Below are 24,502 nucleotides of genomic sequence, written 5' to 3' on the forward strand. Positions count from 1 at the left end.
GAGGTCTTTCATATCACCTACGACCTGCTCCCTTTAGATGGAAAAGCTGGGGGTTGATCCTGGGACCATCCGCATGCTAAGCAAATGCTCTTACCACCGGAAAGTGAAGCTGCTGCAATAAACACAAGGAAAGAACACCCAAATCTTAATAATTCTCTTGTTTATTAAGGCTGATGAGCGGTGACAGACACTGTACCCCAATGCTGTCCACAGTCTATTTTCCACTGCCTTACAAAATTCATGTTAGCCTTCCACTATTCAGTTCAGATTACAGATACTTTTTTAAAAGCATAATACTTTATACAAGTTGTGTATTAAAACCTGAACCATTAATTGCTGGCAAGTTCTCTCTTTCAAAATTAGTGCAGTCCTAAACACTGTTCTCAGGAGGAAAGAGGCTCACCATTATGTTGGATAAACTGCAGACACCCCTCAGTGACATTAATAAATAGAACTCAGGGGACAACTGTCTACTCTTAGTTAGCTTTCACAGGCAGTTGGAAAATATTTACGAAGGCCACCAGAAGTTCTCTGTGGTAAGCATCAGACCCACTTATTTTGCACGAGTGCACTGGAGTAGCACTGATGTCTCAGGAAAAGCCATTTGCAGCAGTCCTTTGGAGCCTTTACTGTGGGTAAAGCTCCACTAGCATTCCATGGCCCTGCAAGAGGAACAGCAACAACTGGATTAGAGACATGCAGAGGAGAACAGGCAGCAAAGAGGAAGAAAATACAACTCTGAGAAAGCAGCATCATAGAGGCAAGCCAGTCTTTTTCTTCTTGTTTGGCTGAAATGAAGCCTTTTTGCCCCTGGAATGCCACTGCCCAAAGTATGCAGGACTTGCCAACTGCATTCTTACCTGTCCTCCAGCAGCACATGCAGCAACCAGCCCATACTGTCCTCCCTCCTTCTTCAGTCTGTGGGCAGCAGTCACTACCAACCGGCAGCCGGTGGCACCAAAGGGGTGTCCCAGTGACAGAGACCCACCCCAGTTGTTGAATTTTTCCAGAAGAGGGGCTCCAACCTGCAAGAAGCAAAAATATAATAAGTAATACCCCTGCCTTGAATAAATCATGCAAGTCCACTTATAAGGGGGTAAAGTAAGTTATAAATGTAGTAATGGAAGACTAGTATTGACAAACACACACACACACACACACACACGGGGTTTACAGGCCGTTTTGGCTGTTGCAGGAACACTCCTTGCATCTGGATACACTAGGCTGCTGTGGTTGAGGGAACTGGCTATTGGAGTTAGATCCAATAGTGTCCTAGAAAATAGTTTCAAGTAGGTAGCGATGTTGGGCTGTAGTAGGACAGCAGAGATTGAGTCCAGTGACACCTTAGAAATCAGCAAGATTTTCAGGGTATGAGTTTTCACGAATCAAAGCCCCACTGGATTCAAATCCTGCTGTCCTAAATGAGGTGGCCTTTGCCCCCAAGGGTTACGGTCTGCAGCAAACAAACAAGAGACACATGGAGAGACTGGAACACAAATTACAAGCGGGGCACAAGTAAGCATGCATAAACACACAAATTTGGAATGAAATTGCTAACTACGTCAATTTTTTTTTAAAAGTGGTCTCTAATAGAGAAAATGTTATCTAATTTAATTGAATCAAAGTATTGTAATAACTATATTCTTCCCAAATTACTATTGTATTACTAAATTCCTGCTCTAACCTCTCGCTTTTTTGGTTTAGTATGGAAGAGTCTAGTCTGTTAAGTTGCTCCATATGCTTAGTATTAATGTACTAGTTACATTCTTGTTTCTGGAATTTGCTGTTATATTTGTACTAATCTTTAAAGAATCAAGTTTGTGCTGTATTATTGTTCAATAAAAGTTAAAATAATTGCTAACCACAATTTTACCTTAGACTTTCTGCCCATGTAGTTCTGAGCAAACCAATCTGAATCCATCGCTTTCATGTTTGCTAAAATTTGCCCCTAAGTGGGAAAGAAGGAAGGAAAAAATGAGTGTAGCAGAAACAGCCAAGTCAGATCCAAGCATACAAACTCTTGCAATAAGAGGATCTCTTACGTCTCTTTGAATGGAGATACCTGACTGATTAAAAAGTGCAGATGGCCCAGGATTTACATATTGCCACCTCTACCAGAAACATATGGAGGACTTTTACTATCCAAAGTGTTTCACTCTTTAGGTTACTCGTTCTCCTGATCATTTATAAATAAAACAACATACATTGTAGCAAACCTATTCCTGCAGAAAGGGCACTGACACAGCTGGTCGTGTTCACATGCTCCCCACCCTCCTCTCCATGACGGGAAGAACATGACAACAAGCTGCATTCGTGCCCACCACAGACATAAGTCTTTTTGTGACATCCAAATGCAGCGGAGGTGAGATTTGAACGTAGCTAACAATGTTACATGGCACATCATTAAGATTTTCTTAGTGAAGTCCACCCGAGGAACTTAGACTATGAACGGCAAGGAAGAACGCGGTCTTCAATTTTACAACCCAAATATCAATGCAAAGAAGGATTTTTATATAATGGGACTCAATTTCCATGTTTATCTTGGGCTGTACAACTCCCACGACTGACTTGCACACAATTTGGTGCTTTTTGGTTAAGAAAAAAGGGAAGGAAAGCGCATCCCAAGAGTCCCACCACCACCCGGCTTTAGAAATACTTACTGCAAATGCTTCATGAAACTCAAACACATCGATATCTGCCATCGTCAGTCCAGCCCTCTCTAGCACCTTAGGAGTAGCGTAAGTGGGTCTGATGAAGAACAAAAGTTGCAGTCAGGGGCACATGGAGGGGCCCAGCTATTTCTTGAGAAACAAATACCAACACAGAAGGCTCGTGCCACCCTACTCCCACCTCCGGACTCGAGAATAAGTCCTCAAGGAGTGCGCTTTGGGTTGATCTGAGCACAGAAATAACAGAGGACTTACTATCATCTACATCTGGTGTACTGAGATGGGGGGAGAGAGGGATGACAGTTCAAAGATACTTCCCCACAGGCTCCTACTCCCATTTATGATTCTTTGTTGCTTCTGTAGCACTTGCTTCCAAAAATTCATGCACCTGAACTGACATTTCTCCATTAGTTAATAACTCAATACTTGCACAGTTTGGTGTAGTGGTTAAGAGTGTGGGACTCTAATCGGGAGAACCGGGTTTGATTCCCCTTCCTCCACTTGAAGCCAGCTGGGTGACCTTGGGTCAGTCACAGCTTCTAGGAGCTCTCTCAGCCCCACCCACCTCACAGGGTGTTTTGTTGTGGGGATAATAATGACATACTTTGTAAACTACTCTGAGTGGGTGTTAAGTTGTCCTGAAGGGAGGTATTATAAATCAAATGCTATTATTATTACATTATTATGACTTGGCAGACTGTTGCAGTAATCGTGGCTCCACCCTATGGATCAGTTGTACTGGGGGAGAAAAGACACGTGCCAAAATCTCTTTTGCAAGTCTACTTATTTCATGTGGTTTTATACCCCACAAACTTGCTACTCACATGGTTGTTGTCACCAGTCTAGCTCACATGGTTGTTGTGGATTTTCCGGGCTCTACAGCCCGGAAAATCCACAACCACCATCGTTCTCTGGCCATGAAAGCTTTCGCCAATACATTGCTACTCACACTAAGTATCGCCAGTCTAGCCCTTGGAAACTGTACCAGCATACTAAGCTGCCTTATCCCAAAGCCTGACCTATTTTTAAGCGGAAGTGTAAGCAAAAGGGGAGTGAATCTAAAGGTTGGGTTTTGAAAGAAGCCTGCCTACTGCATCTTTTCCATCTTCCTGAGGTCAGAAGGGACCTACGAGATATTCTGGACTCTTACAAATTTGTCAAAGAAGGGTGGGATTGTTTTATTCTGGACCATTTTTCATATATTATTTGTGCTGTGCTTTTATTTTGGCAAGAATTAAAAATGAACCAGACCAAAAGATGCAAGGAAACACATGAAGCGTCTCCAGATAGTTTTTATTTTCACTTTAATGTGGCTCTGTGGGGATCCCAGTTTGACTAGAGCAATGGACAAATGATACTGGCTTCATATACCTTTCTCCTTAGCAGGAAAAAAGTAGGTTTAAGGGTAGAGAGATTCTGACTGGGAAAATCGCCCATAGAGGAACAGTAAAGGAGCCATTCCTCCAGCTGAGATAACTCAGCACCCAAGTGACTGGGACATCGAGTTGAATGGACTGGGGCTACTCAGAAAGGTCTTTGCGACCCTATCACCAGAAATCCTTTTCAATAGATGCTGGGGATTAAGCCTGGGACATGTAAAGCAGGTGATCTACCAGTGAGTAATGTGGCTACCATCTCCCTTTGCCATACTCTGCAGCCAGAACTGGAGTGTGGGAAATCACTGTGTGTAAATATTGGGGGTCCTTCTGAGAAGGAGTGGCTTTTTATGACAAGACAAATTTGGAAGTTATTGAGGCCCAATAGTTTGCAACTTACCCAAGCAGCAGCTGGTCCTTTGGGTCCTGGGACACATACACAAAATCCCTGGGTGAGGAAAGCACAGGAAAGAGCTATCGAGCAGTGGACAGGACTTGCACAACACAGACAGCAGTGAAAAAGGAAGACTTCTGTTACAGCTGTGGCCCCCACCTTATGGAATGGTCTGCCTGATGAGGTCTGGAGGGATCCCACGCTCTTGGCTTTCCACAAAGTATGCAAAATGAATTATTCAGGAGGGCCTTTTTACACAGGTAAAAGGGCTGCACTGTAAGGACAAGGTGCAGAGAGATGCTTGTAAAGGCATGGGGACTGTGGAATATACCACTGTGTACCTGCTGTGTAGATTCTGCATCATTTAATATGTTAAATTGCTTATGCGTAATTCACCCCGAGTCTTGGTAAGAAACGCAGACTATAAATAATGTAAAGAAAGAAAGAAATATTCACCTGAGATAAGCCTTTGGTTTGTACCCCATTGCCAAAGCTTTCTCTTCAGACATCAGCAGGACTGCTGAAGCTCCATCGGTCTGAAAAAGTGAGAAAAGCTCTATTGGGCAAAGCAGCAAACTAGGGGCCACTTGTGCTAATACCAGTGGGGCTGTGTGAGACCCAGGAGTGGGGGCAGGATGAGGACGTGCTTGGTAACTTTACATGCTGCAGTACTTCCAGAGGAGCTCAGCATGGTACTGTAACCTCATAACTACCCTGAAGGTACTTGATGGAGGCTTCTCACTCAAGTGAGAAAATTGTGCTTTGGAGTACAAGATATGTTGTTTGCATGCAGAAAACCAGCACAGTAGAGGGAAGGCTTCTAACTGTGTCTCTCTCTTTTTGACAGTCCAGTTTTCTGTGTGCAGAATGTTTTTCCATTTGGAAATATTCCATCCATACAAGGTCCCACCCACAGTCTCAAATGGTACAGTGCAGGGCACAGGTTATCGGGGACAGGGTGGCTGGTGCAAGACCACCCAGACTCAATCATCTAGCCATTGTGCTAGTATACTTAGAAGGTACAGACTCTCAGTGCACACAGGCAGAATTAGGGGGGTACAAAAACAGATTCCTGCCATAGAGAAAGAAAATTAATCAGCCATTCACTAAAGAGAAACACACGACGAGAATAAATGCCTATTTCTTTTCCAGCTTATCCCCACTAACACTTTCCTCCCCATCCTTTGTTGTTTCCCTTATCTCATGTTCCAGGCTGTAAGCTCCTTGCAGCAGGGACCACATTTCTTTCACACTGCAAACCACCATCTACTTCAATAGCACCTTCATCTCCTTAATTACTCACTGTGGCCATTATTTAACAGCACATATAGTTGGGCGTATTCCAAAGACACAACACAGATGTGATTCTACTTCATAAAGACATGATTTCCTGATGTAGAAGTTCTCAACTTTAAGGAAAACCCACCCAAAGCCATTTCACTCATGACTGAAAGATAGGCTGAAGGGTAGCTCAGTCCCAAAAATTCACAAACATTCTAACTACTCGGAATCAATGGAGGCACCAGCAACAAAATGCTGGCATCCAGCTCTCAGGAGGGCAAGAAAAGGCCTGTTTGGGTGAGAGAAAAATTACACAGAAGACCTAACAATGGAGGAGGGAGGGGGGGGTGCACAGCCAGTTGGCAGAAGCAGGAGGAAGAAGGGCCCAGCAGGAAGTTGGAATTGTCAGAAACGAAGAGGAAAGTCCAGTGGGGTGGGGGAGTGGGGGGCGGGGAGAAAAGACTTCAGTGAAGCATGGTGGAGTGGGAGCAGCCTGAAGGAAAGAGTGGCAGAAAGACCAAACTGGAAAGGGGGCAGCAATGGGAATGTGGTGGGGAGGAACCTTTCACATGGCTTAAAGAAGGGGGAGGTTAGTAACAGCTGAATGTTGACTGGAACGGCAGATAAACGTACAATGGCTGGGAGGAGAGTCAGATATGGGCCAGGAAATCATGAGGATCATAAGATGACAGTGATGCGGAAGTGCTGAATTTCATCTATTATTTAGCAGATTGGCTAAATCTTTGATCACAGGTCTCTAGCCTATGATTTTTAGCACCTACAGCTTTTGCAAAAGTTGCAAACTTGCAACTTTTATTATTGTTCAAAGGAGGAGAAATGCAGGTTTAACATTACCAAGAAAGAAGAGTTGGCCGCTGTGACTGTTCCGTAAGGTTTGACAAAAGCAGCTTTCAGTTTACCCATCTGCTCCAATGAAGAAGGACGGATTCCATTGTCCTTCACAACGGTATCCTTGCCTGCAAGAACCGAGAGAACCAGTTGAGAAATCAAGGTGCACATCGCCTAAAGTATCGTTGGTTTCATTTCTGCCCAATTCTTGCTCTTGATTTTTCCTCGTTTCTTACGAAGCTTCTTTTTCCAGGCCCCCTGCATGTTCAGTAAACAGTAGCTGGACACTTGTAAGATCAGGACTGTTAAGTCAATGGCAAGCCACTAACAACAACTGCCAGCCGCTTCATCACTACCAGTAAATCCTTTAGCATTTTAACACTGATGCCGCAATAGCTACTGTTCACACAGGACAGAACTCTGGTTTGAGAAAAAGAAACCTGTTCTTTATTACGTGGTAGCGAGAAGTTGAGGGGAAACTGGATGTTTCAATCATGCCTGTAACACTAGACCAATTTTTAGGTAACATTTCTCATTTTAAGCTGCTTCTAGGTTAGGATATTTTTTGACCCACGCAAGTCTGTATGGTTTTTAAGGCATCTTGTATTGTAATGATCTTTAAAATAGTTCTGATACATTTATGAGGACCCAACTATGGGTACTGAACTGAACCCAACTGAAATTGTTGGGTTTTCTATTCCTTGGCTCAACCATCAACTAAAAGAGACTGCAACCAAGAAATCAGAAGAAGACTGAGACTTAGAAGAGCTGCTGTGAAGGAAGTAGAAAAGATCCTTAAAGATAAAAATGTCTCTCTGGGGACCAAGATCAAGAGAATCAAAACTATGGTATGTATGGATTTGAAAACTGGACAGTGAAGAAAGCTGACAAGAAGAAAATGGATTCATTTGAAATGTGGTGCTGGAGGAGAGTTTTGCACATACCATGAATGGTCAAAAAGACTAGTAAGTGGATTCTAGATCAATTCAAGCCTGAATTCTCCCTAGAAGCTAAAATGACAAATAAGGCTATCGTATTTGGTCACATCATGAGAAGACAAGATTCTCCAGCAAAGTTAATAATGCTACGAAAAGTGGAAGGCAGCTGGAAAAGAGGAAAGACCTAAAATGAGATGGCTTAACTCAATAAAAGAAGCCACATCCTTACAGATGGTGAAGTGGGCAATTAACTGTCACAAAGAAATAACAATGGAGTCATGGGAATATTTACGGAAAACTACATTGAAGATTTCAACTTGTACCAGTATTAAAGAGAATGTTTACAAGATGATTTATAGATGGTATTTAACGTCTAAGACAATTGCGCTTGGAAATGTAAACATGTCAGATAAATGCTGGAAATGTAAAAAGCATGAAGGATCATTGTATCATATGTGGTGGACATGTGAAGTAGCTAGACAGTACTGGCGAGATATTTTAGAAGTAATAAATGAGATTTTGCAGACCCAAATAAAGAAGAACCCAGAGCTATTGCTACTGAATTTAAGTATGGAAGATGTTCCTATGCAATACAGAACATTACTATTCTACATGACGACGGCAGCAAGACTTTTATACGCACAGAAATGGAAGGCGCAAGAAATACCAACTATTGAAGACTGGATGTATAAATTGCTGTACATGGCAGAAATGGATAAAATGACAAGAAAACTGAGAGATCAGAACCTAGCAGAATTTTTCACTGATTGGGGAAGACTGAAAACATATTTAGAAAAGAAGTGGGACGTGAAAGGCGAACTATGGCAATTCGAAAATTATTAGAATGGTTGTTTTTTTTTAATTGGAAGAGATGGAATCTTTACCATATGAAGTGAAGTATTAGCTAATTGTTAGCCTAAATTTAAGTGGATTTGGAGTTAATAGATATTGGTAAAATTAATAAAGTAGATATTTTATTTAATTGTTAGCTTAAATTTAAATATATCTGAAGTTAACAGTTAGTAATAGATAACAGATTTTAAGTTAATAAATAATAGATTTGAAGCTAACAGATAGAGCTTAGTTTAACAAAGCAGAATGTAAACATGATATAATGATGCAGAGGAGTTAGCCGTGTTAGTCTGTGGTAGCAAAATCAAAAAGAGTCCAGTAGCACCTTTAAGACTAACCAATTTTATTGTAGCATAAGCATCTGACGAAGAGAACTTGATTCTCGAAAGCTTATGCTACAATAAAATTGGTTAGTCTTAAAGGTGCTACTGGACTCTTTTTGATGATATAATGAGTTATAGAAAAAGGGGATCGATTAGGAATAGATTAAGATATAGGGTTGGAAAGCTGTTGGAAGTCCTGAAAAAGGGGGGAGGGAAAGGGTGGGGGAAAATGATACTGAGAGGTTATTTGAAAGTTGTATGTATTAATATTCTCTCCTAATAATTTTTTTTTTTAAAAAAAGAAGCCACATCCTCTAGTTTACAAGATCTGAGCAAGTCTGCTAATGGTAAGACATTTTGGAGGTCTTTCATTCATAGGGTCACCATAGGTTGGAGGTGACTTGATGGCACATAACACACAACTATAGTAATTTTAAAACTAAGTCATGGCACATCACAATTCAAGATGGCTATAATTTCTCTTTAGTATTTTAAATGCTGTTTTAACATTTGGTTGTTCAGCACCTTGGGGACCCTATTTAGATGGAAAGGCAGCATAGAATTTTTTAAATAAAAATAAATTGTGTAGGACTGAACCTACTCCCTCCTACTGCAGCCCCTATGCCCTCTCAAATGCTGCCACTGGAGTTCAGGGGATGCCCAAGAAATGGGAGCAAAGTGCGGATCTGCAGTGTGTGGGAATAACTGGTGAAAATACCGCCCCCCCTCCCTCACATGTAAGTTGTCTTCTGTTCATGGGAAAAAATGCAGGATACAACACTGCTTATCTTGGATACTTAATTGTTTAAGAACCAACTAGAACTGAATTCAGATCCGTAGTGACAAGATTAGGCACAGATAATAGGGTAGAAGTGGGAGAGCTTCTGTGTTCTTCCTTCGTGCAATTTGGGTGTGGTTGAGAGTGTGGAGGATTTAATATTTGGATATTATTGTTGTACATACTGAAAAACAAAGGAATGACTGACTGGGGGTAGAGGAAAAGAAAAGGGTTGGATTTTGTTGCTCTGTTTCACCAACAGCAGCAGCTTTCCCCTGTGTAAGAAATATCCCATGATACCAAGGGCTTGCCTCCTGTGTTAAGGGAGGGCGTCTAGAACTGTCATTTGCAGAATGGAGCTGCAGGATCCACCATCCCCCTCTCCCCTGTGTGTTTTTCATCCTTACAATGTTCCTGTACCTTAAACAGCCAACCATTCTTATCCCTTTGGATACAAAAGCACCCTCCCACCTACACACTGCCTTTTTTGGCATATGAAATTATGATACTGTTATGAACCTTCCATATACTCCTGTAAGGAGCTGCTTTACCTGGTACTTTGAATGCCACTATATCTGTCAGCAGCCCATCATCCTGGGCTTTCTTGGCAAGGCTATGTGACCGCAGGGCATACTCGTCTTGTTCGGCGCGCGAGATGGCAAAAGCAGCTGCCAGACGGTCTGCTGAGTGGCCCATGGTCTCACTAGTGGAGAACTCTGCCACAGCTGGGAGCTGCAGGAAGACAGAAGGAACTTGATGAAGATCAGCTCCCAGGAGAACACACAACCAGCACAACAGCCACTTGTCCACCTGCATACATTCCCCCAAACGTTCCAAGTTCGAAGTTTTAGACTTTCATTCAGCCTCTCCACAGGGGCTACCCCCTTCTTCCATTCTCCTTTAATCACACTTCTTGCTTTCTTCACAAACTCATCTGCTATCAGTTACAGTCGCACACTATCAGTCGATATAGTGTGCGACGGCAATAAAAATGCTGGGGATTATTAGGAAGGGAATTGAAAACAAATCAGCTAATATCATAATGCCCCTGTATAAATCAATGGTACGGCCTCATTTGGAATACTGTGTACAATTCTGGTCACCACACCTCAAAAAAGGTATTATAGGTCTGGAAAAAGTGCAGAAAAGGGAAACTAGAATGATTAAAAGGATGGAACACTTCCCCTATGAAGAAAGGTTATAGCGCTTGGGGCTCTTTAGCTTGGAGAAACAACGACTGAGGGGTGACATGACAGAGGTTTACAAGATTATGCATGGGATAGACAAGGTAGAGAAAGAAGTATTTTTCTCCCTTTCTTACAATACAAGAACTCGTGGGCACTCAATGAAATTGCTAAGCAGTCGAGTTAGAACGGATAAAAGGAAGTACTTCTTCACGCAAAGGGTGGTTAACACATGGAATTCACTGCCACAGGAGGAGGTGGCAGCTTCAAGCATAGACAGCTTCAAGAGAGGATTGGATAAACATATGGAGCAGAGGTCCATCAGTGGCTATTAGCCACAAGGTAAAGATGGAATCCTCTAAGGCAGTGATGCTCTGTATTCTTGGTGTTTGGGGGGGGGGCAATCAGTGGGAGGGCTTCTAGTGTCCCTTCCCCACTGGCAGACCTCCTGAGGACATCTGGTTTTTTGGCCACTGTGTAACACAGTGTGTTGGACTGGATGGGCCATTGGCCTGATCCAATATGGCTTCTCTTATGTTCTTATGTTCTTTGGTTTCTTTCCTCCTTCACCATTACCACCTTTCAAGGCCTACTACCATCCCTGCCTGCACAGCTTCCATCAGGTCTCTTCCTCTTCCAGACTTGCTTCATCCTTTTGCAACGTCTTTCCCAGAGTCAGTCCCACCTCCCCCTGTTTCTGCCCTACTGATACACGCATATTTCTGCACCCCCATGGAAAGTTCCAATTGGCTATAAGACATATAAGGCCTTATGGCTTGCTTGCAAGTTTTCTGTCTGAATATTGCATATTGCCACACTAACCAACATTAGGTCACTATCTTCTCTGTAGCAAAGCTGAAAAGGTGGCACCCAGATGGCGCATAAATGTTCAGTAGCTCAACCACTGCAACCACCATTCTGAGAGTTCTCTAAGTAATTACCATTCAGGTTATCTCAGGTTAACATTTTGTCCAAGAGCCACATTGGGTCTGTGCCCATGTTTAAAGCCTTCAAGTTGGAGACTCCAAACAGGCAGAGCATCCAACTCTTGAGCCCTGAAAAGTAAGTAAAAAGCCAAGATATGGCCCTCTTGCTCTTCTGCTCTCGATGACTCTTGAAGCATGTAACATTTGTTCAGGATCATCAGCCTACTAGCCAATGCTGCACTCCAGTGGGCCAAGGCTGTTAAGAACCTGGTGAATTGGAGAGGAGGGATATATTCTCCCTCTTTCATAAGAGACAGAATAAACAAGCAGACAAAAGACCAAGGGATTTTTACCTCAGGAGCAAAGTAATCTGGACGGATTCTGGACATCAGGGACAGCCTCTGACGCAAGGACTTTGCCCTTGTGAGGCCAAGCATCGTCTTCCTCATCTTCCTGCTATGTCTGATGGGAACATCTGACATCAGCTCAACACCGCCAGCAACCACAACATCGCTTTGGCCAGATGCGATGAGACCAACTCCTACACAGGAGAGTAAGATGGCACCAGGAAGTGATATTGTCAGCAGAGAAATGCAACTTCTTTATTATTTTAGAAAGCAACATCCTCCTGCAGCTTTGTTCCACATCATTCACTGTCCTTACACAGCACCGTTTCTGCCACCAAGTTCACCATTCTTTAAACTACCTCAATCTTGTCTTTGCACATCCATAGGAAGCCTTCCTCGTTTCTTAAAGAATACCCAAGGCAATGTACAACAGCACAACAACATTAAATAACAGAGTAGTCAAGAAGACAGGGACTTGTAATTCTTTCCCTGTGCACAGCTGCTGCACACATTCAACTTCTTATTTTAAATCCCTATCTCAAAAGTTTATCTTTCCTATGGAGTTTTGCTCCTAGACACTTTGCTTAGAGCTTCTGGTTGCTTATTTCTTACTACCTGAGTCTCACTGTTCTTCCACTGCTAAATCTCTATTCTCCTTATGTTCCCCTTCTTTTGAGCACCTAAGCTTTGGTGTTCTTAGATTCTGCCTATTTGTTATCTTAATAGGGAGTGAGGACGGGAATAGTCCCTTCTATATAAAGCTGGTAATTCAGGAATAAATGAAAAATATTACTGAAGACATTTTACAGGAGAAGCAGTTGTTACCAAGATGTTGCTCATGGAGACTCACACGTGGGGGGGGGGGTTGTCTTTCTACGCCTCCTCAGTTTCAAATGGAAATTGTTACAAGGAGAGGCTGTTCAGGTATGAACAAGATGGAAATCAGCTGCTTCTAAGAAGCCACCCTGTCACTTCGTGTATCAGCAGCCAATCAGCAAGCCTTGGTTACTTAGAGCTGCAGGCTCAGTGCCCTTTTGGCTGATATACCTGTTGTCATAGCCTGGTTTGAAGAGATGCAAGCCATAGTGACAGTGTGAGCAGGAGTCTTATCTGAGAAGCCGGCTCCCAAGGCAGCCTGCAAAACAGAGAGCACAAAGTCTACCATGCGCTTTCCCGATTAAGCATCAAGAACAGTCTTGTTTCTACAGTATAAATAGGACAACACAATGCTCAGTTTTGCCTGGATTTTTGCCCTGGCGTCCTTGGCTGAAAAAAAACTATAAAAGTACTACTAGCATAAGAATGAAGAGAAATACCTGGAAAACGTGAGTTAACATGTAGCCCTAATTTTTCAAGTGCATTTTTAAAGAAACCCTGAACAGGAAAATTCCAAACATTCTGGTAAAACATTAAGGTTTGTGGGGGGGTCCTACAGTTCATTGGTAGAACATGCTTCACATCCAGACCATCCTGGGCTCAGGCCCCAACATCTCAGCCTAACACATTCCTGAAAAGTTGCTAGGCAGATTAGACAACACTGGGTTATATGGTGAAAGGTCGGACAGTATAAAGTAGTTTCACATGACAGCAGCAAAATGTCTGAGTAACACATACTTAAATAAACATTGCCACAGACTGACACACCTTAATTGACACAGAGCCAGCTGGGTTAAAGGTTAGGACAGCATTGCAAGTTAAACTATTAGTCTTGCTTGACAATGTATCAGTCAAGCAAGCATGCCAACAAAAGGCAAGCATACTAGGACAGATGAAACAAATCTGTTTAGGAGAAAGGCTGAAATGGATTATAAAAACCTTTAACTGCAATAATATTTCTAGAAAATGGCAGCTTCCTGGCCTTTACTACTGGAAGTTCAAATAGCAACTTGTTCTGAAAAAGGCAAAAATTTATCTATGATAGCTATTTTTTATAGTTTTGCTAGCGAGCATCAATCCACAATAGAGAGATTGTCAACATGTGCTGGTGAATACTGATCTTTTCCAGCGTTCATATTAACTACAGTATCAAAGGCTTCCAAAAAAACCGGAGCAGAATCCAGCAAGCTAGTTCAAAGTGCATTGACAGAGGCTCTCCTTTAACCACAGAGAAATAAACTTGCTGGTGGCACATTTTTTAATGTTATATTTTAACAGCAAACATGCTCAGCCCTGTATAGGACACTGAAGCTACCAGGAGATTAATTTCATGCTGGCAGTCTGATCCTGTGGGTGCTTGCTGGCAGACGAAGCTCCTCTGCTTGCTGCTCTTGTTCTGTTAATCTATTTTCTGGCTGAAGGGTCACCTTGGGCTCTGGCCCTTGGTATTCAGAGCCCATGCTTTAATAGCCACATTCTCAGTCTAGCTAAGGTGGTTAGAACGTGGTGTAGGCTTCACTCTCTTGTTCTGCCCTGGCCATCATCCTTTTCTAGAACCACCTAACTTTGCAAGTTCAGCAACAAAGCCTCACACATTAGTGCTCTTGTATTATCCAGACTTGCCTGTACTTGAACAGTGCCATTGCTTGCAACACTATGCTGGCATTTAATTCTACCCATCTGGGGGTTTGGCATGACATCCTACAGGATTAAACCTCACGATCAACAGGTTAAATACAAAGGAGCAAAAATGAGGTTCAATTAGTACAGCAAACATGAAGGGACAGGTAATTTGCATCTCAGCAGGAAGTGTAAAAGAAAGGAATTAGTCAAGCCTTCCACTTCAAGCATACTACCTGAACAGATTCATGTTTCCTAAATAAAATTAAAAACACTGCCAAAGCACTGTTCTTGAGCCACAGCCCTCCTCTAGAGCTTGGGGACAGCGATTGCTTTAGAAGCACAAGGTGACTTTATAATTTCATCTTCTTTCATTCCTGCAGAAGACATGGAAGAAAGGCTAGAGTCTGTCATGTACCCCAGAGGCTGTAGAGTGAGGACAAAGAGCTAAGTTGTGAGCTTCTATTAATTCACAAGTTTCCTGTTGAATGCAAAGAAATGCACACTTGCTTTTAAAACCTGACTGTCCAGAAATTCAAGATAACATCCCTTCTGTCTCCTTCACACACTGTCTTAAGGTAGCTGCCTAGTGCTTTCCTTTGCCATTTAACCCACCTCTCTAGCAACATTGCTTGTTTTCACCTCCTGGATAACAGTGCCATAAACAATGTAGTCAACAGCTTCCTTTGGTATATCAGTCCGGTTCAGCAAGCCTCTGTGGGTCAGAGGAAGAAATTATTTGGTCAGGAAGAAATTATTTGAATACATGCCAAATTAAGAGAATCACTAGCCCACCTCTATTAAAAGCTGAGCCTGCGAAAGAAGAGAAGGAGCCAATGAATGCAAAGATTACATTACATATTGAAGGCCAGGGCTTTTTTTCAGCTGGAACGCAATGCAACAGAGTTCCAGAACCTCTTGAAAATGGTCACATGGCTGGTGGCCCCGCCCCAATCTCCAGAGAGAGGGGAACTGGCGCAGAGAGCAATCTAAACTCCCCTCTGCCTGGAGATCAGGGGGTGGGGCCACCAGCCATGTGACCATTTTCGCCGAGGGAGATTTAAACTTTTAAAAACTCCCCCCTTGTTCCAGCTGACCCAAAGTGACGTCATTGGCCCTGGGAGCATGCATGCACTTTGCGCGTGCACATGTGGTACGAGGGGCACCACCTCCCGCCAAGGGTTGCCCCCTGTGCTAGCAACCCACTGAGTTCCACCACCTCTTTTCCCAGAAAAAAAGCCCTGTTCAAGGCTATGTCATGGGTACTAGTTCCAAGTTTGTGAACTGTACTAGGCACCAAAAGCAAAGCATGATGAAATCTGGCAGATCAAGTTTTGGGTGGAATCTGGTCAGAAGAGGAAAGACAGTATAGAGTTGAGAGAATCAAAGATAAGTAGGCAGGTGAGACTAGCTAGGTATGGCCAGATGCTTTGTTTACCAATAAAGATTACCATGCCAAAAAAGTGACACATGAAGTAGCTGTCTGTGCCATAATAAATCAGAAGTGCCTCTTAAAGTAGTAAAAAATTATTTGATCCTTGACACCTTTATAAACTGGATGTTAGCCTCCATGTCATTCTCACTAATCATCTCATTTGCAAGACCCTCTAATATATAAGAAATAATTTGAACATTGAGACAATGTTATTATTTTTATTGATTTTTGAATTTGGAGAACAGACTGTTTCATTATTCTGTTATAATCTTAGCAGAAGTGAGGTCAAACAAATGCATCAAGGACAGAAAGTGGACATGTAGGCCTGATGTAGCATAGTGGTTAAGTAGTTGGACTGTGACGCATCACATTGCTGGTTCAAATCTCACTACTGCTATGAGCTTTTCAGGTGGCCTTGGATAAGCCACTACCTCTTAGCCCCAGCTGCATTGTGGGAATAATAACATTGGCTTTGTTCACTACTCTGAGTGGGCACTAATCTGTTCAGAAGAGCAGTATACAAGACCTGGACCAACTATTTAAAAAGGCTTTGAGACTATGTGCATTTCTGTATCATTCAAAATCTCTACAGCTTGAGGCAAATTATAGCCTCTTTAAAAGAAGCCAGACATGCCTTGCCAACCTCCTCGTCCTCACTGACTTAGTATTAACAACATCCTTATCTTAAGACAAAATCCTTGCTCAGAAAGCTTACATTTCACAATAGGTTGACAAAGTTGGAATATCAAAGAATAGCTGAAAACTGAAAAATCCACAAGAGTTAACTCATTCCACAAGGGTACAGCAAACAATAGTAGGTCAGGAAAGTTTCCATTGAGGAAAGACTTGGAGAAGGAAGGGTGTTCTAGGCTCAGAGGCACAAGTAAAACAGGACAAACGGGCTATTTTAGATTGCTACATGGCCATCTCTGAACAAACTCATACTTTTCTGTATTCCGTTTAATACACTACTTACTGTAGCGATGCTCTGGCCAAGTCATGTGGCATCAGATCTGCATACCTTAGGATTAGAAGAGAGGAAAAACAATGAATGCCTCAAGAATGTAGGATTTATCTTTGTCTTACTTATTTAATCGCAGTCATTCAGTCAAGTCAAACTTTAATACTTACGAGGTTCCTGACTGCAAAAATGGAATACGAACCCCATCCACCAGTACAATGTTCTTCACCCCATTTTTGGCTAAAGTCTTTTTAGTCTTGGGCTGAACTGCAGAAAGAAATGTTGCCCAATTACTGGATAGAGCCTCAAAAGATCGATAGCAAAACTTCTGTTTAACGTTTTCCTTAAAAAGCATCATTTTGACACATTGGCACCCCTACTACAGCCACCATTTCATCTCAGAAGTCCCCCCTGTTTTCAAGTATCAGCCTGTATGCAGCGAAACCCCAAACAATGTGATAAGCATGTAAAGCTCTCTAAATGCTCAAAAGTACTATAAAATGCAAAGAATCACTGTTCACAATTCTCCCAAAGTTAAAAGATTTAAAGGAGAGCGGACACTTAAGAGCAAACAGGAAAGGCAGAACTTGGTTTAAAAATAAGTAAATTGCTTTGAAATCTTTTCCTGTTCTATACCTTAGGGGTTTTTTTAGATGCTGATGAAGCATTTCTTTGAGGCCTCTCTTTAACTTAACGGCATTTATACTTTTTCAGTTGTCTCAAATATATCTATTGGGGGGAGAGAACTGTTCTTGCTGGTATACACCAACAAACATTATGTATTAACTACTAAACTATTAACTGTGGCTACCTACTCACAAAACTCCCATAATCTACTGCTACGTCTCAGCACAAGTTTGGACTCCCTGTTGCATACAATTCTTAATAACTTAGTGATAATATATGAGAACTAGTTACAAATTAATATGTTGAAGCTCCCGCGCCTGCCCTGGTTTGTTGCTGCTTTAAAAAGAAAATGAACACCGGTTTTAGCAAGAATCAACTTAGGGCTGCAACATTTAATTAGATTTATTTCTAAGTATGCATGTAAATTGCATCACAAAATTATATTCCTTATTAAAACAATTTAAGAAATACAAATAGGAAATAAATATTGCAGCAAGGGGCCAAATCTGGAAACACATGTTCCAACAGAAGGGAGATGTGCACATATGTATGTTTCTAGAATCAGCTTGTATTTCTCATATGCTAGCTTTGGAATAACAGACTGAATCCTGTGGATCTGTTCAGTCAACAGTCAGCTTTCAACTAACGCAAGAACCCTGTTGTATTAAGGAAATGCAGACCAGATCCCTATGATGCAAGCCAATAGTTCGTGTGTTTACAGCGTTTACAAAGTAGCCCTCCCTTAACAAAAAAAGTTGGAGTTTGCATACACCAACTTATAAAATGACACAGACATGCATGTTAAGTTGCCATGGTGTTGCTTTACCTGCTGTATTTAACTGCAGTGAACAGCTGAATGACCTTACAGCTGAAACAAAAGAAAAACAGAAAAATACCGTTAAGTAATAATATTTCCTCAGCCTGCCAGATAAAGTGTCCAAGAGTATCCAACACCGGTATTACAAAACAGAAAAATAAAATAATCATGCATCCATATAAACATTTGGATGGGAGTGAAAGATGACATCTGAGAGCCTGAGTGGTATAATGGTTAGAGTGCCAGATTGGGATCTGGGAGAACTGCCATGGAAGCTTGCTGGCTGACATTGGGCCAGTTGCACACTCTCAGCCTAATTTGCCTCACAGGGTTTTTACGTGCATAAAATGAAGGAGACAATTACGTAAGCCACATTGTGTCCCCATCGGGGAGAAAAGTGGGGTATAAATGAAGTAAATAAACAACATGTTTTAAAAGATCAAGTCTAGAGGTCTACTGTATAATAATAATCACAACAACATCAGATTTATATACCACCCTTAAGGACAACTTAACTCCCAGGCAGAGTGGTTTACAAAGTGTGTTATTATTATCCTCACAACAATCACCCTGTGAGGGGGCGGGGCTGAGAGAGCTCTGAAAGAACTGTGACTGACCCAAGGTCACCCAGCTGGCTTCAAGCAGAGGAGTGGGGAATCCAACCTGGCTCTGCAGATTATAGTCCTGCCGCTCAATTTTCCTGGGCTGCTTGTTACCACAAGAAAAAATAAAAAGGTATGTGCACAGAAACTCAGATTGTGGTAGATAGATGCTGGAGCTTTTATAAACCAGAGTAGTTTCAGGCTGGAATCTTCAGTGCTGCACCAATGTAGTGATTAACCAGAGGAAGAGCACTTACAAAGTCGAGCAGCCCATGCTGTGGCAGCTGGAAGGGTTTTCACTGTACAGGTCAATATGGACGTCATTTTGAAATCTGCAAAGGAAGGACAAAAAAAAGTAATTACCTCTGCTGGCTTGTTAGCAACACTCAGGTGGGCACCCAGCCCAGTTCACAGGCCCAGAAAGTCAAGGTCACAGCTAGATCAACTTCGGGAACCGCTGCCAGCTTCCACCAGGCAGAAACTAAAAACTCATGCTAGAATAGATGTGATTGTGCTATTCTCTCCCCCATGCATCAAAAGATGCAATCTTATTTCTTTAGATTAAATTGCTGAATATTTTTCCTACAATTTGTAGGAAAAATTTCCTTTTTGCTCCAATTCTGTTTACTGGGTTAATATAACTTAATATCTCCAGCAAAGCCAAAAAAGACTGCAACCAAGCGGACCTAGTCTCTAATCATTTTTAAAATAAGAATATGAAGTTACATAGAATTACCTTCAGCCCATACTTAATGTTTTATTTCTACTTTGAACAGCTATCCCTGACAATTTGTATTTACAGAGTTCATACAAAGCTCTCCTTTGTCTTTTAAAGCAAGGTTGCAAACAACCTGCTTTGTTCAACATTTAGCTGAAAGCTATTTTTCTTTCCTCCTGGCTAGAAAATCTAACTTTTTTCAAATGAAAACTACCTTGATTAAGTCAATGCATAATGTTTAATTTTCAAGATTCATTTGGGAGCAGCATTTCACATTTCAGGGGGTGGGTATTTTAGGCAGCAGTAGGAGGGGGAAGGCAAGGAAGTTGGCTCTGGAGAGGGAAATCCATCCACCCACAGAAAAGCTCCAATTGATCTAAGTCCCTGATGCTTAAAGTCCTGTCTAGCTAACAATGCACCCTCAACTTCCTCATCCTTCTATAATTTTAGAGGCACATGTTACAATGCTAGTTAGCTTTTAACGTGCTACAAGTCTGTGTGGTTTTCTTCCAACAAACAAACATAGCTTGCATTTTAGAACCACGCACAATAACTTTGGTCTGTTTTCATAAAAGCTAATGCCCTTTCCTTGGACTATACTCCATGTTACAGATATTTGTTTTTAATTATATACACTAAAGTCATACACTTTTATTGTAAACTTTGTATGACCTTTAATTCAGTTTACTAGCAGGTTGTAGAAAAACAGAGGTGTCTTTTTATCCTTGACAACCAATTAAAAGCTGTTGGAAAAGAGCAGATAAAACTATGTTTTTAATTGCTATAAAGACTAAATATAACCTGTTAATCCAGTTTGTTTTAAATTTTAGTAACTTCAAGGATTTATAAGAAATTTATCAGTGTTTGTGCGCAATGATATAAATTAGCTTCAGCAAAACATCATGATAAAAATATGAAGACTCAACTCAATTAAAGACCAATCACATTTTTATATTCGTGTCATATGTTAAGGATCTTAGAGATATCTCTATAGATAGCAAATTTCATTCAGTATAGATGTTACCAAGATGAGAAAGTAGGATTTTGATGAAGGAAATCTCACACAGAAGATTTTAGGTGAGAAATGTACATATCTATGGAAATTCTAATGTACTCCATAGTAGACTAAGTATGACCTGAAGGATTTGAGCCCAGTAGCACTTTAGAGACCAACAAGATTTTCAGGTATAAACGTTCAGCAGTCAGTTCCCTTTTTTCAGGCACCATCTGAAGAAGGGAGCATGGGTTCTCGAAAGTTTATACCTTCAAAATCTTGTTGGTCCCTAAGGTGCTACTGGATTCAAATCCTGCTGTTCTACTGCAGACCAACATGGTTACCGACCTGAAACAAAGTATGATCTGATTCTAAATCATTTATATTTATTTATATGTTTGAGTAATGTTAACAGAATTTTTATTGCATGCATATGACCATCTCTAGATGAATTAAGTTTAATATGAATTTATATCTTAAAGGAGGATTAGAGTTTATATCAACAAAGAATAAATATTTAGATTCTGAAAGAAATTTCTGTGTACTATTATGGGAAAGAGTTAAACAAGAAGCATTCGTAAATATTTTGTACTGAGAAGCAGGTTCTCTAAAGAGAGCCTTCTTATCAGACCTTGTTTGAAGCGCTTTAATGCACTATCTATCCTATTTTGGAAAATAAATTTTGCAGACTGGACAGTTCAAAATGTTAGGTACAGATAAATTAGTGTGTTAAACCTACAGTTAAATATTTTGATTTGTTTTGCAGAGAAGGACTCCCTCAATCAACAATATATCATCTTTTCCTTCCAGTTCCAAATCCTGGAACACTATTCTCCCAAGCCAGATCTCTACTTGTATCTTGTAATACTTAATGAAGTTTTGCTTTTAGGCCTCAAGATTCTTGAAGGAAAAGTCATAGACCATTATAATAAATAACCTTTCCCCTTCCAAATTCTACCCCCAACACAAATTTCTTCCCATAAGGTTCATGTTTTATGTTACAAAATTTGCACGCAAGATGGGTATCTCCTATAAGAGGCAGGAAGGAAAAATGCACCCACATAAAGGTCAGCTCCTCTCACAACCATAAAACATACTACATATGCATGTTAATTTTGTCACATGTAAAACTGGAGTAACAAAGACAACTAAACTAGTCCCAGGTCTGAATTTCACATCTATCATGATAGCTACTATAATACAGTGGACAGCTTCCGATCTTTAGAAATAAAATAGCAACTTCAGCACTCCTAAGGAAGGTCATCTGTGCTTTGCCCATTTTCTATTTGTCAGGATGCATGTTCAGCTATCATCAGACATGGACACTATGAGGCCCAACAACTAAAAGCCATCAGGAGAAAGGAGTGAAGACAGAAGACTTTCTCACTCTCACACCAACCGACAGCCTCAACTTCTCTGTGTTCTGTCAAGCCACAACAATTTGCATACTAGTTTACAAAGGTTCCTTCACTGAGTACAAAAAACCATAACTGCACAAGTAAAACTAATTTTTTAAAAACATGGATGGATTTAAATTGTAAGTTGCTTTGGGAACCAACCACGGTTAAAAATGAAATATAAATACATTAAACTGATCTCTCAATAAATAAAGCAGTGGTCAAGAGGCATAAATCTCCTCTCTGAATCTCACTCGCTATTCACAAAAGCTCTTTAAGAGGCTTTATGCAAGCTATTCTCTTTTAGCCTCAGCTCTCTAACTGTAATACAGAAAGAATAATACTTGCCTGCCTTACAGGGATGGAAGCGCTTAGCAAACAAGAACCAGTTTGGGCTTTGCTTCTTTAAAGTGTAGAGCACCACTGAAAGTGTTGCAATTAATTATAAAGTAAGTATAGTTAATTACAGTCTTTTCTCGCGCCTCTCTACATTGTTTCTAAAAAAACCTAAACTGGTTCCTGATTTTTAAAATATTAGTCATTAATTAATAATAATTAAGCCAAGAGCTTCTCTTCCGACCTGTTGTTCTATTCTTTTCTCCCACCCCAACACAGAGCCCACAGGAGCGAAACCCCTTATTATCCCCCAACCCTTCAGAGCAGCCATTTGCCTCCTTCACCTCACAACCCGTGGTAAAATTCGAACCCACAACTACGGAGGCGGGGGGGGGGGAATAGGTAACCCCTGCTGGGTCTTTCGTCGGCCGCCTTTACCTCCTCCACAGCGGGCAGCGCCTTCTCCTGACGCACCAAACCGCTTCCCTCACCAGCCAGCACTCTAAAGCCCCGCCCCTTTCCTACTCTCCAAAGCGCCGTTTCTAGTGAGGACCCCTTATCGGAGGCCTCCACCATTCTACACATCCGTCCAATGTCTGCCTAACCCGACGCACTCCTTTACCCGAGGCACCACCAGTGATTCCACGTAAAAACAGCCTTTAAAACGGAGGCAAAGCATTTTTAAAAAATCAGGCCGTTGTAGAAAAGAGTGGCATGCCGACATTAGTGAAGAGGCACTAGTAGAGACAGCCCTCACAGCCGCCTGCAGCGCCGGTGAAAGTGGAAGGCCCCTCCCACCTTGACTGCTCCGCCCTGCTCTCTTGGGGCGCCTTCGCTTCTCTCAGTCCGCTCGACCTCCCCTGTGGGCCAAGATGGCGGCTGCTGTCAGAGCTATCGGCAGCTTGACGCACTTCACTGCCGCCGCCAAATATTGCCCGTTCCGGCGCCGTCTCCCAGGTGAGGAGAAGGAAGGGATGAAGGTGGGGTGTATGTGAGAAGGGCGTGGGGTAGGTAGTACCCCTTCCTCTGTAGAGTCCCCGCCTGCGTCTCCTGTCCTGCTTCAAACCGCTTTCTCCCTTCTTTCTCGAGCATCCCTCTTCTTTCTTTTCCTACGGGCCTGGCTTTCCCAGAGCCGATTTTATCTTCCGAAACTATTTCATTCATATAAAGTAAAACAGGAATCCAGTGGGCACCTTAAAAGATTGACCATTATTTTTTCTGCTCAAGTTTTCGCAAGTTAGAGCTTATTGCATCAGATGTACGAAGTGAGCTCTGGCTCACGAAAGCTTATGCTGGAATAAATTTTATTAACCTTTAAGGAGCCCATTAGATTCTTGCTTTATTTTGCTGTTACAGATTAATACAGATGCCCACCTGGAATTCTTGGTCATACAGTTTCTAGAGCTGGAAGGGAGCTCAGAAAGTCATCTTCATCTCATACAGCATCCATTCGTCCACATTCTTTCACAGTAGCTAGGCAGATACTTTCAGGAAACCCACACGCAGAGGTTGCTCCTCATCACCAACACAGTTTTCATTTAGTGGTGCACAATCTATGGCATGGAGGCTCTGTTTAGCCATGATAACTAATAGCTGTGTTCTTAAATTTCTCCAGAATCAATTTGTCTAATCCTTTTCAAAGCCATCTAAAGCAATTACCCTTATCACACTGTCTGACAGCAACTTTTTAAGAGATCCAGGGTGTTTTAGTGATTAGAGTTATGAGCTGGGACTGGGGAAACTTGGAACCAAACTTGCACTCCTATGAAGCCTGCTGTGTGATCTTGAGCCTCTCACATACTCTCTTCACCTAATCTACTTCACAGGGTTGTTGTAAAGAATGTGCTGATCTCAGCTTTTTGTAGGAATGATAGGACATAAAAAACAAACATAAGAAATAATTGAATAGAATAGTTTAAAACAGCCCTCTCCAGCTGTTTTCCTCTCAGCACATGACATTGTGAAATTCTCTGAACACACAAGATTCCCTTTAGTTATCAGTTTTAACAGCTGTTGTTAGACCATGAATCTGTCTCATCTCTTTCTGAAGTCATCTAAGCTTTTAGGCTGTTCTGAGATGGGCAGTAAGAATTGCCTTTCTGCTGCATCAGATTCTAGTGATCCTTCTGGTCATGCCTCCTCTTTCTAATAGTGGGTAGTCCAGATGTTTTAAAAAGTCCACAGGTGGGAATGAATGCAAAA

At 41.6% G+C, this 24,502-nt stretch overlaps 2 protein-coding genes across 2 annotated transcripts in view; one reads left to right on the forward strand and one right to left on the reverse strand.

Annotated features, from left to right (window-relative positions):
- Nucleotides 1-143: 143 nt before the first annotated feature.
- On the reverse strand, nucleotides 144-22,822 carry HADHB (hydroxyacyl-CoA dehydrogenase trifunctional multienzyme complex subunit beta). The gene is made up of 16 exons (XM_054989030.1): nucleotides 22,739-22,822; nucleotides 19,113-19,187; nucleotides 18,263-18,304; nucleotides 16,980-17,076; nucleotides 16,825-16,869; nucleotides 15,029-15,128; nucleotides 12,965-13,052; nucleotides 11,924-12,111; nucleotides 10,012-10,192; nucleotides 6,576-6,697; nucleotides 4,896-4,975; nucleotides 4,446-4,493; nucleotides 2,661-2,748; nucleotides 1,874-1,948; nucleotides 861-1,025; nucleotides 144-662 (listed from the first exon to the last, which is right to left on the reverse strand). Exons 2-16 carry the CDS (start codon nucleotides 19,177-19,179, stop codon nucleotides 627-629), a joined length of 1,422 nt encoding a protein of 473 aa, XP_054845005.1. The 5' UTR covers nucleotides 19,180-19,187; nucleotides 22,739-22,822; the 3' UTR covers nucleotides 144-626.
- Nucleotides 22,823-23,127: 305 nt separating this feature from the next.
- HADHA (hydroxyacyl-CoA dehydrogenase trifunctional multienzyme complex subunit alpha) overlaps nucleotides 23,128-24,502 on the forward strand; it is a 35,285-nt gene continuing 33,910 nt past the window's right edge. The window contains exon 1 of the mRNA XM_054989041.1: nucleotides 23,128-23,257. Within this exon, the coding sequence (XP_054845016.1) occupies nucleotides 23,173-23,257 (85 nt within the window). The 5' untranslated portion in view covers nucleotides 23,128-23,172. The remainder of the gene's footprint in view (nucleotides 23,258-24,502) is intronic.

The sequence above is a fragment of the Eublepharis macularius genome, chromosome 1, assembly GCF_028583425.1.
Source record: "Eublepharis macularius isolate TG4126 chromosome 1, MPM_Emac_v1.0, whole genome shotgun sequence".
NCBI classification, from domain to species: domain Eukaryota; kingdom Metazoa; phylum Chordata; class Lepidosauria; order Squamata; family Eublepharidae; genus Eublepharis; species Eublepharis macularius.